The sequence below is a fragment of the Heteronotia binoei genome, chromosome 12 (genome assembly GCF_032191835.1).
Source record: "Heteronotia binoei isolate CCM8104 ecotype False Entrance Well chromosome 12, APGP_CSIRO_Hbin_v1, whole genome shotgun sequence".
Classification (NCBI taxonomy): domain Eukaryota; kingdom Metazoa; phylum Chordata; class Lepidosauria; order Squamata; family Gekkonidae; genus Heteronotia; species Heteronotia binoei.
The window spans coordinates 60082324-60101798 of NC_083234.1; the positions used below are offsets into that span (position 1 = coordinate 60082324).

The 19475-nt window shown below is 42.8% G+C and overlaps 1 protein-coding gene across 1 annotated transcript; it reads left to right on the forward strand.

Annotated features, from left to right (window-relative positions):
* The first annotated feature begins 10240 nt into the window (after positions 1-10240).
* On the forward strand, positions 10241-11545 carry LOC132580007 (uncharacterized). The gene has a single exon (XM_060250614.1). The coding sequence runs from the start codon at positions 10241-10243 to the stop codon at positions 11543-11545; it is 1305 nt and encodes a 434-aa protein (XP_060106597.1).
* Positions 11546-19475: the final 7930 nt, after the last annotated feature.

Consider the following 19475-nt stretch of genomic DNA (forward strand, 5'->3'; position numbering starts at 1 on the left):
AAGTTGTACCACCTTCATTCCACAGAGCTCACTGTGTTGCCAGAAAGAATGTTGTGGTGCCCTCGAAGAATAACAGATCTATTGTGTCTGTACAAGTTTAACGCTCATAATTTTTACTAGGGTAAGTGGATTATACTGACTTCTAAAGAAAATGTCTCTTTGTCTCTTGGAATATGCCTGGTGGTGAATGTTTATTATTTAGTTCCATCTGATATGAAGAAGGTATTACAATCGAAACATGTACCTAGGACACATATCTGGTTCAATGGTTATTTATTCCTAAATGGCATTGGCAGTGGGATTGTTTTAAGGACTACCGACCTGGAGGTGGAATATGAAAGAAGACTACAGTTTAGTATGCCTATAATGTTGGTTTAGACCATGTGGATGATTGATGTCTATTTATTCCAACAAAACACAAATTATGGCATTATATTATGAAAATTAAATTCCAGACCTGCAACGAGTTAACAAAACAGTTCTGTATGCCTAAAGTGACTTCTTTGGAGTAATTTGGGACTTGTGAGTGCTTTGGCACCATGTTTCATCCCCATAATTCTTCTTTATACATTGCTAATGTTTATCTATGCTTGAGTGTATCTTCTTTATAAATACATCAGCACTGCTGTGTTTGTGAGCACATGTATTACATTGTATAACTTGCACAGTGTCAGTTAACACTCTGTGTTACCACCAGCTTCTGTGAAAATAGCACAAGGCTGATTATTGAAATACGGCAAGACAACACAAGATCTTTAAAAGCATAGCTTGCATTTTATTATAACGTATAAGAAACCATATATGTTTGTTTTTGACATTTTCCAACTAGGCGTTACACCTTCTTTCTGTTACTTACATACGTTGAGTGTCCTAATTATCTGCTGCTAGCTGCACTGTTGTCAGCAGTTGAACCAGTAACAAGAAAACCACACAAGCCTGTTCCCATATGGAAACCACCAGTATGCCTGGAATTGTCCTTGTGCTCTTCTCCATTGCTACACCTCCAGTAATGCTTGCCCCTTTTTGTCAGGCATACTAGACCTATTCCAGTCCGTATGCTAAATTCAAATATGGATTTACTTGTTTCCCAAGTAAAATATGCTGTGAAACCATACAAAAATAATCACACTGAGAATCCAAACTGTGTAATTGCTTAGGAGAGGGATGGGCTGTCAAATTAACAGGTTAAGGTGTTTCTAGCATTCAGCTCTGAGAGAATTTCCCGTCCTGGTTGTAATGGAGGTTGGTCACATGCAAGCACAGTGAACTCCAACTTGGTGTCTACGAGTGTCATGGTGTTTATTTTTCTTAATACTCACATCCTGCTTCCCCAAAGCATCTCTTTCACCCTGTCACCACCACCCCGCCCCACGCACACACAACACCATACCCAGGAATTTTTTCTTGGGGGAGCTGACAGGGGGCCGTTTAGCACAGTGCAGCTTACTCTTGAGGAAACCTGCTAAGTAGATTGGACTGTGCAAAGGAATGGAGAAGTTGCTCTTGTTTTGTTTTGACTGAGCATCTGACATTTTTCCTGGTCAGGGTTAACCCTTTAGAAATGCTCATGACTGCCCTCTGTTCTACTGCTTTGGACCAACACGGCTGCTCTCCTGGACCTTGTGACATGATCAGTTCACGCTTCCAGCAACTCCAGCCCAACAACACTTAAGGTTTAAGATTTATATCCTGTCCTCCCTGCCGAAGCAGGCTCAGGGTGGCTCACAACCAGTAAGATCGGAACAATTGAACAGTTAAACAATTAAAGCAAACTAAACAGTTAAGAACAATTAAAACAGCATGGTGCTAATCATATTTGATATTTTCTCACTTCAGATGGCGTTCAGTATATATTAGATGTATATCAGTCACACCATATCAATCCTTCCATGTCAATTAAGGGCCTGCCGGAATAGAGTTGTCTTACAGGCCTTACGGAACTGGGTGAGGTCCTGCAAGGTCCTTATTTTAGACATGCTAATGACTTCCCTGACAGTTGTCAGTTTTCACACCTCCAGCTATAAGCTGTCAGGCAGCAGGGAAATGAAAACAGCTTTTACCTACAAAAAGGTTTTTTCCAGGCCTGGAGTATGCCAGTACGCTGGGAAAGCAGCCACTTGGGGAGTCACCCAGTTTACAAGGGCACCATGTGCCCCTTCCCACCCCCTCCCTCTCCTCACAGGCTGTGCCAGGAAAACCACAAATACAAGGAGCCAGGCCAGCCATCTAAGGCAGGAAGAGGCGGGGCAGAGGGAAAGAGCTCGTGGCTCCTTCCTGCCTCCACTGTGCCTCTTCCTGCCCTCCCTGGCTGGCTGCCACCCCCACTGCCAAAGGGGTGAAGGAGGCAGGCTGGTGACAGGGGCAACTTTGCATGGCAGTGGGTGGGGGATACACGGTCCATGGGAGGGTGGGGGTGGGGGGTGCCTTGCCTGGGGTGCCAGCCTTGGTTTCCCCCCTGCCCCCTAGTCTCTCTGTCTCTTCTACCAAAAGCAGACACAATCAAATTTCTGGCTGGGCTGGACAGATTGGGGATGGGACATTGTCTGATGAGAGCCCTCTCGTAGTTACAGTCCTCCCTTCCCAACCACAGTTTATCCTCTTTTTTTTACTTAAATCCCGTCAATCACATTTCTGTAGAAGAGCAAATTATGTTATGCAATACTTTACAAGAGACAGCAGTCACAAAAAGGTCAAACTATAACATGATACCTGTGACAAAATTACTAAATACGTGTAATAATAGCTTATAATATCTAATGTAAAGTCCAAATCAAAGCAATCACCAAAGCAATCAGTCCCAAGTACCCAACAATTATACAAGGAATGTTCCGTTCTCCCTGTAAGGGAGAACTTCTGTACCAATTGATATGGCTGAACACTTGTCAAGAGCAGCCCCACATCCAATGCATCACAGTAAACTAATCTAGATGTAACCAAGACATGCATCACAGTGGCCAGATCTTTTCTCTCCAGGAAGGACCACAGCTGGTAAACTAGTCATCTTAGCCACCACTTCCACCTGCTTGTCCAACACTAGGCCTGGGTCCAAGAGTACCCCTGAGCAGTCGCCCTCCTCTTGAAGGCCAGATCCCAACAGGCCTCTGACCGCCTAGAACAGCTCCACTGCCCTAAACTATGCAGATGCAATGGTGGTGGAAAAGTATTATTCTTTGCCTCATCACCATCATGGAACATGCTTGAACATTCATGTGCACAAAAGAAGGGATGCTTTATGGGATACAAAGATAAACATTTACCATTGATGTTCACTGCATATAAAATTCTGATTGACAGACAGATAAAGTCTGGTTCAAACATTTCCAAATCTTTAACCAAGGTATAGTTGTAAAATGTATATAAAATTGGACAAATTATTTATGCAAGAAGAAGAAGAAGATGATGATACTGGATTTATATCCTGCCCTATACTCTGAATCTCAGAGTCTCAGAGCGGTCACAATCTCCTTTACCTCCCCCCCCCCCACCACAACAGACACCCTGTGAGGTAGATGGGGCTGAGAGAGCTCTTGCAGCAGTTGCCCTTTCAAGGACAACTCCTACAAGAGCTATGGCTGACCCAAGGCCATTCTAGCAAGTGGGGAATCAAACCTGGTTCTCTCAGATAAGAGTCTGCGTACTTAACCACTACACCAAACTGGCTCTCTGTGAGCTGATTTGTTACTCTGGGGATGCATACTTGCTGTGACTCATTAGCCCGAAAAAGTCACTTCCTCCCCTTAAAACCAAGTTATTTGTGCAAGATGTGAGCACATTTGTTACCTTGGGAATTTGTTACCCTGTGATTCATTAGCCTGAAAGGGTCACTTTCTCTCCTTAACACCAAGGGGTTTTGCTTCTGCATAAGAGGACGTTTAGCTTCCACAGACAAGGTGAGTTGCAGAGAATTCAACCATATTTGCCGATAGCTTAAATATAGGGCTTACATAGGAAGCCTGCACAATCTGGTTTATCCTGGGCTTGTCAGAACTTGGAAGCTAAGAAGGGTTGTCGGCAGTCAGTACTTAGATAGGAGACCACCGAGGACGCCTGAAGTTGCTATGCAGAGGCAGGCAATGGCAAACCACTCCTGCTTGCCTGTTCCTTAGTGTACCCTGTGGGGTTATCACAACTCGGTTGTTGGATCTTAGAAAGTTGTACTGCCTTTATTCCAGAGAGTTCACAGTGTCACCAGAAAGAATGTTGTGGTGCCCTCCAAGAATAACAGATCTACTATGTTTGTACAACTTTAACATTCATAATTTTTATTGGGGTAAGTGGATTATACTGACTTTTAAAGAAAATTTCTCTTTGTCTCTTTAAATATGTTGGTGAATGTTTCTTATTTAGTTCCATCTGATAATGCAAGCATGATATGAAGAATGTATTACAATTGAAACGTGTACCTAGGAAACATATCTGGTTCGATGGTTATTTATTCCTAAATGGCACTGGCAACAGGATTGTTTTAAGGACTTCCAACCTGGAGGTGGAATCTGCAAGACTACAGTTTGGTATGCCTATAATGGTTTTTTTTTTTTTTTTTAATTTTAAATAGCCAAAGCCAGGGCTAAACAACTGAGCTGTAGAGCATTCTGAGTGCCAGAAGGCGCAGCCTGCCTGAAGTAGAATCTAGTAGGATTCTGAAGCCTGCCTGTTTGCTCCCCCAGTCGGAATGAAGAGGCAGACACATTATTGGGTTTTAAACCGGGCCGCTTTATTGAATTAACAAACATATAACTGGCAGGGGGGGAAAACCAGACCAGACAAGCCCTGGGGTCAACACCTGGACCCCGCCTTGTCCAAAGGGCGAGCCACCCTGCCCCCAGCACAAACCCGCCGTAATCGGGTTGTACTGAGCGGCCAGGCCTCCAGCCATCACCAACCGGGCTGGATCGATCCCCATGGAAAGATCCACCCAGGTGAGGCTCCCTGTGATCTGCATCACCGTACTGAGCCGTTTAGCCCATCTACGGTTCCTGCCGACCACCGCACCGAAGGTGCTAGGCCATAGGTGCTCCCCTGGGAAACCCAGTGGCCAAACCTCATCCAGCCTGCGACCGAACAAACACTCACAAAACCTAACCTACCGGGCAGTACAAGGTAGGCGAAAAACACCCCCACATGGGCCAATTGTGTGGGAGTGAAAAAATTCCTACCTGGCCCCAAAAGGCGACCGGCACAAACCTGTACTGCCAATGGGAAAGGGCGGGCGGGCAGAGAGCCGAAAGCAAACTGCGTAGGAAGGCGAAAGCCAGGGCTTATATAGCCCCGGCTTCGCGCCTTGTGAAAACACCCGTATATCGGGTGATTCTGCTGCCCCTCCCTCCTTCCGGGGAAGCAAACGTCGGCCCCCAGCCTATCGCCTGCAAGCTGGCTCGGCTGGGAGGGGGCCGGACCTTGTTACGTTAAAGATCTTCTGCCAAAGTTATTGTTATATTTTACCTCAGCCTGCCCAATCTCTGCAAAGTGATATTCGATAATTCTGCCATCCATCTGCCTGCCAACTGTTTCTTTGTTATTGATTCGTTATAATCAATATTATTTTTTGATCCCTCTCCCTTGCCTTTTGTTATCTAATAAATATTTTTGTGGTGTTTGACTTTAAAACCCTCTGGTGCCAATTTTTTAGAGTTCTGACAGGATTTCCCTCAATGACTGAGGGAAGGTGACTGGGGAGAAATTTAAAGTGGTCGCCCTCCCAAGTAGGCTCTGACCTGATCCCTCACACTATGTATGGCTTTTAAAATATTTTCCGTTCCACCTTCTTTCTGTTATTGGCATACGCTAGATGTCCCAATTTCCTGTTGCTTAACTGCACTGTTGTCAGCAGTTGTACCAGTAACAAGAAAACCACAGAAGCCTTTGTAGAAACAACCAGTAGGCCTGGCACCTGGAATCCCCATTGTGGTCTTGTCTATTGCTATACTTCCAGTATTGATTGCCCCTATTTGTCTGCTGGGAGAGACAGAAGGCAAAAGAAGCAGGGGACGGCAAAAGATTAGATGGCTGGGCAGCATTACTCTCCACACATCCTCTTTGTACACTTAGTTAAATGGACAGGAAGAGCAGATGTGAGTGCATTGGCCACATTTTGCACAACATCTCTGACTCAGGAGCACAGTGCTATCATGCAGAGGAAGTGTACGTACATATGCTGATGATCAGGAACATTCAAAAAGCAGCATTCCTAATTATGGGGATGGAGCATGTATGTGGAGGGGTCATGTAGAGGGTGCTGGTCCTGCTCCTCATTTCCATGTGCCCTGGATACACTTCTGTGCTGTGCTCCTTTGTTCTCTTCTCTCCTGCTGATTATTCCAGGTTTGTTCTTCCTGATTCCTTGGCACCTTGGATACAATCAATGCATGTTGTTGTTGTTGTTGTTATTGCCATCTTGTACTTAACTGATGTGAATTGTGATTTATTGGTCTGTTGGTTTTTGGTTTCTAATGTTTCCTATTCACAGGATTGCTACTTGGCACTGGGCCACAGAAGCCTCAATAAGGGTCTCAAGAAAACCCAAAGCTAGCCCCGCCCCCGGCAAAGCATGAGCTCTGCTCTACTTCCTTCCTTTCCCCGTCTCTCTGTTGTGCAGAGAAAAGCTAGGCTTGAAGACTGACAAAGGCTGCAAAGACTGAGCACCATTTTGCTTCCTTCCTTCTCTCATCTCTGTGTTATGCAAGTAAAAGTTAGGCTTGAAGACTGACACAGGCTGCAAAGCCTGAGCTCCATTTTCCTTCCTTCCATCCCCCAACATCTCTGTGTTATGCAGAAAGGAGCTGGGCTGCCTCTCCTTCCTTCTTCCCCCCTCTCAATGTTTGAGAGAAAAGCTGGAGTCCACTGGCGCTTTAGACCCATGAAGTGTTCTTCAAGGTATGAGCTTTCTTGTACCTTGCAGTATGTTCTTTTGGGAGATTTCCCCAGGAGGCCTGGGTGTCAAAGAAGGTGGGGATGGTTTTTTCAGCCAGGAGGGGTGGGGAGTGGGCATTCCAGTATCTTTTTTTTTTTTTTACCAAACGACTGCTGGGCAGAATTGTTGCTCGCTGGGGTCATCTGATGGTGAGTAAGGATTTTTTTCCTTCATCCCCCTTCCTTCCTTCCTTCCTTCCTTCCTTCCTTCCTTCCTTCCTTCCTTCCTTCCTTCCTTCCTTCCTTCCTTCCTTCCTTTCTTTCTTTCTTTCTTTCTTTCTTTCTTTCTTTCTTTCTTTCCCTGCAAATGATGCTCTGTCTGTATTCTTAGTGCTGGGGGGGGGAGCAACAGTGGGAGGGCTTCTAGTGCCCTGGCCCCACTGTTGGACATTCTGGTGCTTTTTGGGCACTGTGTGAGAGAATTTTGGACTGGATGGTCCTCTGGCCTGATCCAACATGGCTTCGCTTATGTTCTTTCTTTTCATGTCTTTCTTTTCTTTTCCTTTCCTTTCCTTTCCTTCCATTTCATTCTTTCCCTTTCTCTTTCTTTCCTTCCATTTTTACTGGATGAAACTTTTTGTTCATCATACTGTTGTTGCAGACATAGGAGTTCTGGCAACGAAAAGTTGGCACCCCCAGTTGTAGCCAGCTGGCCTTTCTATGAGATTTCTGTGTGAGTGAGTGAGAGTGAGAGTTGTGGGGTGGAAAGAGATTACTGGAGATTACAGCTGTATATTTCAACAGCACTGGAAGTGATGGTACTATGAACTTGGCACCATTTAACTGGTTCTGCTTTTAAAGGCATGGGAAACACAGCCAGTAAAAAGCTGCAGGAAAGGAAAAGGAAAGGTCCCCTGTGCAAGCATCAGTTGCTTCCGACTCTGGGGTGACATTGCTTTCACAATGTTTTCATGGCAGACTTTTTACGGGGTGGTTTGCCATTGCCTTCCCCAGTCATCTACACTCTCCCCCCAGCAAGCTGGGTACTCATTTTACCAACCTCGGAAGGATGGAAGGCTGAGTCAACCTCGAGCCAGCTACCTGAAAACCCAGCTTCCACCGGGGATCGAACTCAGGTCGTGAGCAGAGCTTAGCACTGCAGTACTGCAGCTTTAACACTTTGCGCCACTGGGCTCTTAGGGCTCTTAAAAGCTGCAAGCCCCTCATAAATATCCTTTTTGGGATAACCACAGAAAAGCTTGTATAAACTTCGTATAACTTGAAATTAATTCATTAATTGCAGTACAATTCTCTGCTATCTTCCACAGCAATTTCCCAGTGTTTCAGCCAAAGAAAAGTATGAAAAATAGCTGTCAAAAGACTTTCTTGAAACCAAGCAAGCTTGGTTGTAGCTTGAGACAGGGTTCCAGTAGCAGCAGCTAAAGGAAGGGCCTACTAAATGTGTCAGCATATTTTGAGGTAGAGCAGCTGCCAGGGCCCAGTATGGGTGGTACACAGTGCTGATATTCTTGATGGCAATGGCAACAGCACTCACAACTGCATACACTGGCCAATGCTGTTGAGAAAGGGGTGTGTAGGTGGTGCAGGGAATTGAACATGGGCATTAGGAGTGCTTGCAAGCTGGAGAAAAGCAAACAAACAGATAGGTGCATGCAGGTGTGGGGATGGAAAGAGAGGACCCTGGGAATGTATGAAAAAGTTGCAGACCACCCACTTTCCACCCCATTTTGGCTCAGCATGAGTTTCAGAGAGATATTTCTGAAAACCAAGTTACTTCAGAAGAAGAGGCAGGTTTGGGGGAGTGCCCTGGAAGTGACGTCACAGGAAGAGGTGGAGTTTGGTTCAGTGTGCCCCGGAAGTGACATCACTTGGCCTTTGACCTGGAAGTGACACCAGAGGAAATGACATAATTCCTGTCTTCCAGCTCCACCCCCCAAAGTCTCATGGCTCCACCCTCGAATTTTAGTGGGCACAAAGGAGAAGTGTAAAAATAACCAGGCCACAGGGCGGGGGGGGGGGGGAATCTGGGAAACCCTGGCCCAGATAATAAAACAAACAAACAAAACAACAACAGCAACAGTCAGATATTGTTATATGCTGGTACATAATATGAATATAAATCCCGTTAATAGAATAATAAAATAAAACAAACTAACAACAACAATAACAGTCAGATATTTGACTGGTAGATGGTGTTCTGCAATTTGAGATCTAGCTACATTCTTGAGAGCTGCAGCTATATCTTTGCAGGATTCTTGCTGTTCCAAGCAACACCATCTTCTGGAGCTGAGTTGGTGCTATTTGCTCAATGCCCAGAATGTCCAGGTGTTTCTTGAGATTTCTACGCACTCCTCCAAGGGCTCCAGTGACAACTGGCATGATGGTCATTTTCTTCTCCCAGAGCCGCTCTAACTCTATTTGTAGGCTTGGGTATTTTATGATCTCTCCCTGTTCTTTCTTTTCTGTTCTGCTGCCTCCTTGTATTGCAATGTCAATTATCAAAACCCTATTTCTCATTTCCCCCCCTACAATTGTGCTATCAGGTGTGTTATGCTCCAGGTGTTTATCTGTTTCTAACTGGAAGTCCAAAAGAATCTCTTTTCCATCATTCTTCATGACCTTGTCTAGTTTGTGCTCTCATGAATTTCTGCCTGTGTTAAGCCATAATTCTTGCAAGGATTTCCAGTGCAGCATAGCTGCAACTCTATTGTGATGTTATTTATAGTCAGTTTGAGCAATTTTACTGAAGGCACTGGTCATGTGGTTGTTTCATCCTTTGTCTTGCAAAGTCAACATTTGCTGCTATCACTGGTCTTTTGAATCTTGGCTTTCATACTATTATTTTCAAGTGCCTACTCTCATGCAGCTAGAATGTTCTTCTGTTATTTTCTTTAACTGCCCTTTTTCTGATCAGAATCCAACATGAGAATTCCAGTCTCTGTCTCCATTTCTTTTGCATTATGAGATAGCATGTCTATTTTCTATACCACCACCCTTTCTTCATAAGCCAATAAGATAACTTGATCTCTTTTGCCAACTGTTCCTCTAAACTTGCACTCCAAACATCTGTTGGGGCATCAAACATACAGTCAAGAACATAGATCCAAGTGGGCAGCCGTGTTGGTCTCAAGAAACAGAACAAAGCACTAGACAACTGCACCTTTAAGACCAACAAAGTTTTATTCAGAATGTTTTATTCAGAATTTATTCATTCTGAATAAAACTTTGTTGGCCTTAAAGGTGCCACGTGTCTACTGCTTTGTTCTACAGTCAAGAACACTTCCAGTACTTTTTCCTTGACTCTGTGTTGTGTTTTTTCTATCATCTACAGAACAGATGTTTGATCTCCTTTCACTGACAAGTTTGAAAGATGCCCAAAATGAAGAGATGTCGGACAAAACCAAAACTGATGGCCATTCTTTGCATTGCCACCTTCATGTCAATAGCAACCTATTCCTACCTCCAGAATCAAAAATTCTCTTTCATGCTGGTGGTGAAGAACAGCATCTGCCAAGGGATTGTTGTCAATGACACCATAACACCCTTAAGAGATAACAGAACCTTCATCATCGCTCCATACTTTGACAACAGGGAGAACAGAATGATACGAGTGATCGCAATAGTTCACCACAAAGAGGTCAAGGAACTTTACTGCCGGTTTTGCCATCCATCCAAAAATGAAACACATATTTACAGGGCTGAAATACATGTTCTTTCTGAGAAATTTGGATTCCCTTATGGTGCCACACACTTGCTTTGTCTGCAACCAAAAGACTGGGATCCACCTTATATGATAATCCAAAGGTATCCAAATGACAATACTGGCCCATTGCCACTATTTGAAATAAGAAACCGTGAACCTGAGGGTTCCCTTGTGGACTTTACAGTTTGCATCTCCACCATGTTTGGGGACTACAACAATGTCCTGCAGTTTGTGCAGAGCATGGAGATGTATAAAATCCTTGGGGTGGGCAGAGTGGTGATCTACAAGAACAACTGCAGCCAGTTGATGGAGAAAGTGTTGGACTTTTACGTCGCAGAAGGGCTAGTTGAAATAATTCCTTGGCCCATTGACTTATACCTCAGTGTTTCGTCTCAGTGGCATTACTCAATGGATCCCAAGGACATTGGCTACTATGGACAGGTCACAGCCTTGAATGACTGTGTCTATCGCAACATGTACAGGAGCAAATATGTGCTGCTGAATGACATTGATGAAATTATTCTGCCCATTCAGTATCCAGACTGGAAAAGCATGATGCAGACCCTGAGGAACCAACATCCAGATGCTGCTGTTTTCTTATTTGAGAACCATCTTTTCCCTGAACATGTATTCACTCCCAATGACCCATTCAACATTTCCTCTTGGAGAAAGATACCTGGCACCAACATACTGCAACACGTCTTCCGGGAGCCTAACAGGATGCTATTTTTCAATCCTCGGAAAATGATAATTGATCCAAGGAAAGTCGTCCAGCAATCTGTACATAAAGTTCTGCAAGCATACGGAGGCAAAGTTTATGTTCCAATGAATGTTGGTTTTTTGTTTCATTGCCGGGCTACAAAGCAATCTCCACTTCCAAGAGAATCTCTCATTAGGGACATAAGTCTGTGGAGATATAATGTGTCTTTGGTTGGGAATGTCAGCAAAGTGCTGCATCAAATAGCGCTTTAAGATAGGGGATACGGCTGAGAGAGATCTCACTGATGGCCATGAATATTCCTGGACAGTTTAGTGAAGAGGGTGGGACCCATTCATTTAGAGTGCTCCACTGGCAGTGTTCCCACTTCCCTAAACAATGAGGCAAGTAATCACCGTGACTGACAGAAAGGTTGTTCCATGTCCTAGCTGATGAGAGAACGTATGGCCCTTGCAGCAGATGCAGCAATTGGTAGCTCCATTTGTATTTTCTCTGTATGTGTGAGGCTTTGCCAAGTAACACCCAGATAAATTTCTGCTATGCAAACATAGGTGGAGCTTTGTCACAAGTTCAGACCCCTTCCCTTTCAGAGGCAATGCCAGAAGTGAAAGTAAGAATCACAAACGTCATTCAGAAATTCAGGGAAGTGAGGGCCTTTTCTCCCCACCAGTTTTATTATTATTTATTTATTTTATTTACTTTGTTTCTATCTTGCCATTTTCCTTAATAGAGACCCAAAGCAACTTACCTGGCTCTCTCCTCCTCCATTTTATCTTCATAACAACCCTGTGACATAGGTATCTTCTGTCATGCCTTCCTCCACGCTTAGTTTTTACATATAACTGTTACTGTTTGTGGTGGACCTGGCCTATGTCAGCTGGCTGCCCCCATTTCTGCCCATCCTGTCCTGGTATTCTGACCTGAAGGCACCATTCCACTTTGCTTCCTCAGGGTATTGCTGCCACCGCTGTTTCTGTCTTGGACTGCAGTTAGGCGGGACAGCCTCATAACTTCCCTCCTGTGTCACTAGGAACCTACCTCAGGGCTTCTCCTGGATCTCAGGGGCTCCCCTGGAGAGTTGGCAACTTACCACTGCCACTTTTCTCCAGCCAAAGGGTTCCCTGCCCCACTCCTAGTGTTCCAAGCCATTGGAGGAAATATATGGCACAGAGGGACTCAAATTTGTAACAATAAAAGGATTTATTTAAACTTTACAACAATATTCTGGCATATTATAAGTGAATGGAGGAATTAAATCAAAACAGGCAAGAATGCACCATCTCTCTCCCTGTTTAAACTCATGCCCTAACTGGATGGTATGCAGGGCAGACACTTTATTTCGTTTCTCTGGATGAGATGATCACACATAATTTCCAACATGGCCACCAACTTTGGTCTAGGAGTACAACTCTGCCTCTTGCAAGCACCAACTGATGACTGAACTGAATGTGACTTTCCCACCTCAAAAACACAAATATATATTGCAATTCCCGCCCAAGAACTGGCCTACCCTCCTGCAGCATTATGGGACAGACCCCTGATGGACTTCATATTCTCTCTGGGTAGCTGCCCTCAGTGTATTTGTCCTCAGTCCTGGCCCCGACCTGGTGATGCTGTATTGTGGTACTGTTTTGTGCTATATCACCTTGCTGTCATGTCATCTTGCTGAATCATCTTGCTGCACTTTGATGAATGCTGTAATTGGCTTTATTATGATTTTATTGTGATTTTATTTCTATTTGCTGTACTCCGCTCTAACCCCCCAATGGGGGAATGGGCGGAATATAAATAAACAAATAATAATAATACAAACAAGAGGGAAGGGGCAAATGAGGAGCAGACCAGACCAAGCCCTGCCTCAAGTCTGATAGTTCCTACGCATCCCACTCACAGTCAATCACAGACAAAATGGCATTTCTCCACGCTGTTGTATATTATGAGGTTATGGTGTATTGAATATGTAATGTTCTTGGGACCATATGTGAAAAGTGGAGACAATGGTGGCTGCCTGGGAATGTAAGGGCCCTCCCCCCTCCTTCCACTCTCAAGAGCAATGGTCCCTCTAAACTGTGGAGTATTGTGAACAAAAATTCTACTTTGTGAGCTGCTGCATAAATTAGTTTTCTCTGGTGCCATTTTTCCTGAGCTAAGACAAAAATGTGTGAGCTGGAGGCTAAAAAACTGTGACCTAGCTCATACAAACTCAGCTTAGAGGGAACATTGCTCAGGAGATAAGGAGATGTGTTCCCTTTGAAATGCTAGGTCTTGGGCGGGGGGAGTCCACGCTTCCCTGAATTACTTAATGATGTCTGTGATTTTTACTTTCACTTCTGGCAAGGCCTCGGTAAGGGAAGTGTCTGAACTTGTAACATATCAATACAGTTTCACCTATTTTTGCATAGCTAAAGTCTATCTGAGTGTTATTTGGCCTCCCAGTATGCATCCAGTAATCTGCTAAATCCATGGAACTGAGACTTAAGTAAGAGCACATAGGATTGCAGTGTCAAGCTTTTAGCTGGCCTCTAAAAGAAGTAATTTTAAGGGACAGTGTTGCAGGCCTTTTTGTGAATTTTCAAGTTATTCCAACAACGCAATCAAAAAGCTACTCTCCTTTTAACAATCTAAAAATCTCTTTTAGCTGTATAATCAGAAGACGGGATATTGCCCTTATTGCTTAATGGTCCATCCAGTGATGATTTTCAACATATGTCATCTTCTCAAAGCTCAGAGCGTTGGAAAGCCTGCAAACGGATTGGGACATGTACCCACTGTTGGTGGTCTTGTGATAACATTCAGAAATGCTGGAAAGAGATTCTGTCACAGGTTAAAATGCTAACAGGGTGTGACATTCCATTCCGATCGAAAACATTGATCTGAAATTATTGGCCACCTGAAATTATTATCCCCCCACCACACAAAGATCTAATAGATATGTTAATTGTGGCAGCTAGGACAGCAACAGCTTCCAGGCTGAAAAACCAAACGGCATCCACCTTCTCTTTGTGGTATAGTAAACTGTGGGATCCATACATCATGGAGAATGGCAGTGATTGAATGAATAAGACATTGCAATTTCCTAAATGTACTAACTTTGAGAAAAAATGGTACCCATTATTAGAGTATTTAACAAATCAAAATTTTATACCAGAGCGGGGTCCCAGTTGCAGAGATGGCAATGAGATGAGAATTTTAATGTCAATATCACTATATTATTTTAGTTGTTTCTTTCTTTTCTTTTTTTTTGAATCTATGGTTTACTTGACTTTCTGGTGCATTTTGATCTGCAGCTCCCTCGCAGCTTCCTTCTCTTGTTTTTTTAGAGATCTGGAAGCCATGAGGGAAATTGGAGCGAGCCACGGTCAAATGCACCCATGCAGCAACTGGTGGAGAACTAATAGCTTGAACCGGGCAAAGCAGAAGACAGGGGGTGGTGCAAGTGCTAGTGAGGAATCAATCATAGTCTGGCAACAAAAATGTTATCCTTCAAAAAGTCAAACTGACTTTTAACAGCTTTTAGTTGATACTGTGTTTGGGAACACAAAATCTGCTTTCTATCCCTGGACCAAAGGAGGCCAGACTGAGCTTCACAAGAGTCAGGGCCTTCTCAGTGACAGCACCAATGATGTGGAACGCCCTCCCAGAGGCCGTAAGAGCCCTGCGAGATCTTTCCCAATTCCACAGGGCTTGCAAAAGAGAACTATTCCGATTGGCCTACAATATCTAAATGGGAGAGGACTGCCATTTTAACATAGACTGAGCAACATCATTTATAAGGAACCAGAGACCATCAAAGACCACTGTCAGAAAAAAAGAAATCACGACATCAATATTAATTAGATTGCCTGTTGAAGAAAGTTATGATCCTGCTGATTTTAATTTTTTTTCTGAGTAGCACCATAATGTAATTTTAATTAATTGCTTTTAATTGTTTGTTTATTGTTTTAATATTACAACTCAATACTGTTATTTTAAATGTTTGTTAGCCGCCCTGAGTCTGCTTGCAGAGAGGGCGGGATATAAATTTAAAGTAAGTAAGTAAATGATAATAAAAATATTACAAAAGGTTTGATTGGTATGATCTGTAAAAATGCTTTTACAGAAGAAGCAGACCATCTGCAGCTTAAATGGGACAAAGATTCAAGCATGGAAATTGCAATGGACAACTGCAAACGGGTTTGGTCCAAAAAATTATATCACTGAATCTGAGGGAATTATTTTTAATTAAAGTGTAATACCAATGGCACCTGACATTTTATAAACAGAAACCTATCAATCATCCAGCAATAGATATATACTGCCCCCCCCCCCACCAGCCAGCGCCATCCTATTGAGCAGTGGTGGAGAATGGAGGACCAGGCTGGGAGGTCTCCCACCATAGCTATAACAGAACCTTCTGCTTTGGATTACTCCCCAAGTCCCCCCCAAATAGAACAACTATTTATATTGAAATCATGGGGCTATAAATTATAATGCAGATTACATATGCTCACTTAATGTATTCAATTTGCACATATAGCTGAGTGACAATTTGAAATCAAGGCTGTAATTCTAAGAACACTTTCCTGGGCATGCAAGCCTTGTGGAATAAAATGGGATTTAAATTTGAGAATATCTGTTTTGGATTATTCCCCAAGTCTCCTCCATTTTAGCAGAGTATTCTAACCATTATTCCAAACAAACAAGAATATAATTTCTGAACTAATGGGGATTAAACTTTTTTGTATGAGCCTTTTTGTGTTCTTTTGTTCCAGTAAATCAAGTAAAGCTGGTGAAGTAAAACAGTCATCACTGCCACCAACAGACGGAAGTGTTGAGAGGGGCATTTCCATCTTCCATCCCTTCTGCAGTCATGGAAAGACCTTGAACTGACAGCAGGCAAAAAGGGGAGGTGCGATGGGAATCCAGCTCTACCAATATGATGCGTCTTTACAGTTGCCATGAGTATGATTTGGTTTATTATGATTTGTGTCAGACCTCACAGCCCAGACTCAACTGATCCCACCAGAGCTTGGAAGCTAAGCAAAGTCAGAATTTGTATGGGAAGCCAACAAGGAAGACTGGAGCTGCCATTAAGAGAAAGTAACTGGGAAACCATCTCTGCTCATCTCCGGCCTCCAAAACCCTATATTGTGGAATTTCATGGGGTCACCATGAGTTGGTGTCCCAGTGTCAGTGGGTTCCATTGTGCATTCTCTACATCAACACGATCCCCCATATTATGAGATCATGTGATTCTTTACTATTTTTCATAGCGGCCAATAAAACAGCAGAAAATCCCCCAGTGCTTGGCAATATGGAAAACAGGGCATTGCAGCTGCTTGTCAATGTTTTTAAAAAGTCCAGTCAGTTTCAACATTTGGTTTTCCCCCTTTGCCTTCATTCCCTTTCATTCAACAAACTAAGCCTAAAATGCACAAAAGCTGAACCATGAGGAGTTAAATGTCACTTGTTGGATGCCACTGCACAGCTGCAATAGGGCACTTGTATCATTTTTTAAAAAAAAAACTTTGAACACCACTCCCCACACATCACAAGTGACAGAGACCCCAATTTAGAAAGGTGCAGTGTTTTTATTGTAGCTGCAGAATAAACACACCAGAGGATAAAGAATGGTGCATAAGATGGGCACAGAACCTGAAGTCAGGGTTGAATGCATACTGCAGTAAGATGTGCATGCATAATGGCCTATGTCTCTCAATTTATTCCCAACATCAGTTATGCTCTTCAGAAAGCCATCTCTATGTGGTGCCCTGTTTTTGGATTGTTCATATAGCAGCAGTTAGATTGCAGGCTTTTTCTGTGGAACGTCCAGTCCTCTGGAATGACTTGTTAGACTGGGTGTGGTGTGGAGGATGCCTTCACTCTTATGCATTGAGGAAGGGGTATAGAATGCTTTTTATTTCAGAGGGTGTTTGAAAAAGGTTAAAATGTTTTGGCACCTCCGGCTGCATTTTTTCACTGTGTATTACTAACGAATTGTAATTTCCTTTTAAGCTTTTAAAAATGGTTAAAACCTATTTCATAAATTAGGGTTTGTAGAATCTTTCGGGCTCAAGTGCCGTGTTCTACTGGAGAAAGTTTTTCTTCCAGATGTTTCGTTCTCAGCTGCGGAGAACATCCTCAGTGGCATTGCAGCTGGAGCAGGCTCTCTGACCTTCTTGGCTGCTGTGCATTGAGCAGCCAAGAAGGTCAGAGCGCCTGCTCCGGCTGCAACGCCACTGAGGATGTTCTCCGCAGCTGAGAACGAAACGTCTGGAAGAAAAAATTTCTCCAGTAGAACACGGCACTTGAGCCCGAAAGATTCTACAAACCCTAATGATGTTACCAGCCGTGAAAAACCTGAAATCTTTTATATTTCATAAATGTTATCTTTTATCTTTTTGATGTCGATTCTTGTATGACCTCTTTTAGTACTGCATGTATATTGAGTCTGCAATGGCCTTTTTTGGCTAATGTGACTACTTGACTTCACCTGTGTATTTTGAAGCTGTGCAGTTTTAACTTGTGTGTTTTTATCTTGTTGATAAACTGTTGTACTGTTTTGGTGTCCTTTCTATTTTCTGTTGCTTTACCTGAGAGTCTGAGGCAATGAGATTGGTTATAAACACTTTACATAAATACATAAAAATAAAAAGGACAACCAAAATGGACACAGGCTCGGGTCATCTCTACAAGGAATGATTAAATAGCTCAGGGCTGTACTTAGAAGAACTTTTTGTGGGAATTGTAGGACCTGATTTTCTATACCCACCAAGACTGAAAAGCTTTCACAGTAAATTTTGACAATATTAGAAAAAGGAGAAAAGTCTGTAGGGACATAATTGTTGCCTTTGATAGCCTTAAAAGAGTCTTTGTTAGAAGTCTTAAGATCAAACTCCCTGCAGACTTATAATGAGACAATACAGGTATTTCCCAATCTATTCCCCATTACATTGCAGAAATATAGAAATCTAAGGTTCCACAGTCACTGATAAACTGGGAATAAGAACACATAGGTGGGGCCTCCCCTTTCAGTTATTCATTTGATATAAGAACATCAACTATAATGTTAAGACATTAGATGAAGCTAAGGAACTAGATGCTGTCTTGTATTCGAAAGAAAGTGCTGGTTAAGTTTAACTAGATTCATATTTTCTGTAATTGCTACCATATTATTGCTTTTGTATTTAAAGTGAGATATTTTAGGATAGTTTGGGAAATTAGCAAAGCCCACATTAGAGGTATCATTCCTTCTAAAGCATCAAGATTTTTTTTTTTAAAGAAAAAAAATTAAGAGAGAAATATGTTTAGAGTACATTAAAGAGGAGTGTAAATGTCAAAAAAAAATATTATAAATGGTTTAAACTTCTTAATTCACTTAGGAGACAATGTGAGGAAATGGAACTACATAAGAATTGATTATATGTTAAGCAAAACTTCTTTGAATATAGCAGTGAAATGGGCAGATTTTTAGCTGTTAGGATTAAGGAAAGAAAGGCTGAGGAAACAATTATGGTAATTGAAACAGGATCTCAAATACCCAAGATGGAACAAATTATCCACAAATTTAAAAACTGCATGTTTGCTGCATTCACAACACCAGAAAACTCCTAGAGTTTTATGATGCCTAAATCTTCTAGTGCCAAAATTCTTCTTTCTACTCAACAATTTGAAAATATGAGATATAGAAAGTTGACAGACAGACGATAGATAGACAGACAGACAGACAGACAGACAGACAGACAGACAGACAGACAGACAGACAGACAGACAGACAGATAGATAGATAGATAGATAGATAGATAGATAGATAGATAGATAGATAGATAGATAGATATTCTCACCTATTCCTATGGATTCCCAAAATCATCATGGATGTTTTAGTCACCATAAAGGAGTGGTGAGAAGACAGGCAGTATGACTATTCTTGACTCCTTCAACCTGAGCTTAAGTGCCATTTAGGGAGGGAAGTTTTTGACCAGGGTAACAGCGTGTAAGGAAAGAGGTAACTGTGGCCCAAATCCCTGTCCTCAACCAGCCAATGATAAATTTTAAAATGGGGGATCCAATAACATATCTCCATACTGTTTTGGGTCAATCAACTTTTCAGCCTCCTTTACTTCCATCTGAAATGTCACCTCAGTGGGATAGGTTTCCTAATGAGCCGGTGGCAGGGGGTGGGGCATGGGTTAGGAAAACATTTGG

Bases quoted from the DNA above. Each gene is read 5' to 3' on its own strand.
- LOC132580007 (XM_060250614.1), top strand. From the start codon at position 10,241: ATGCCCAAAATGAAGAGATGTCGGACAAAACCAAAACTGATGGCCATT.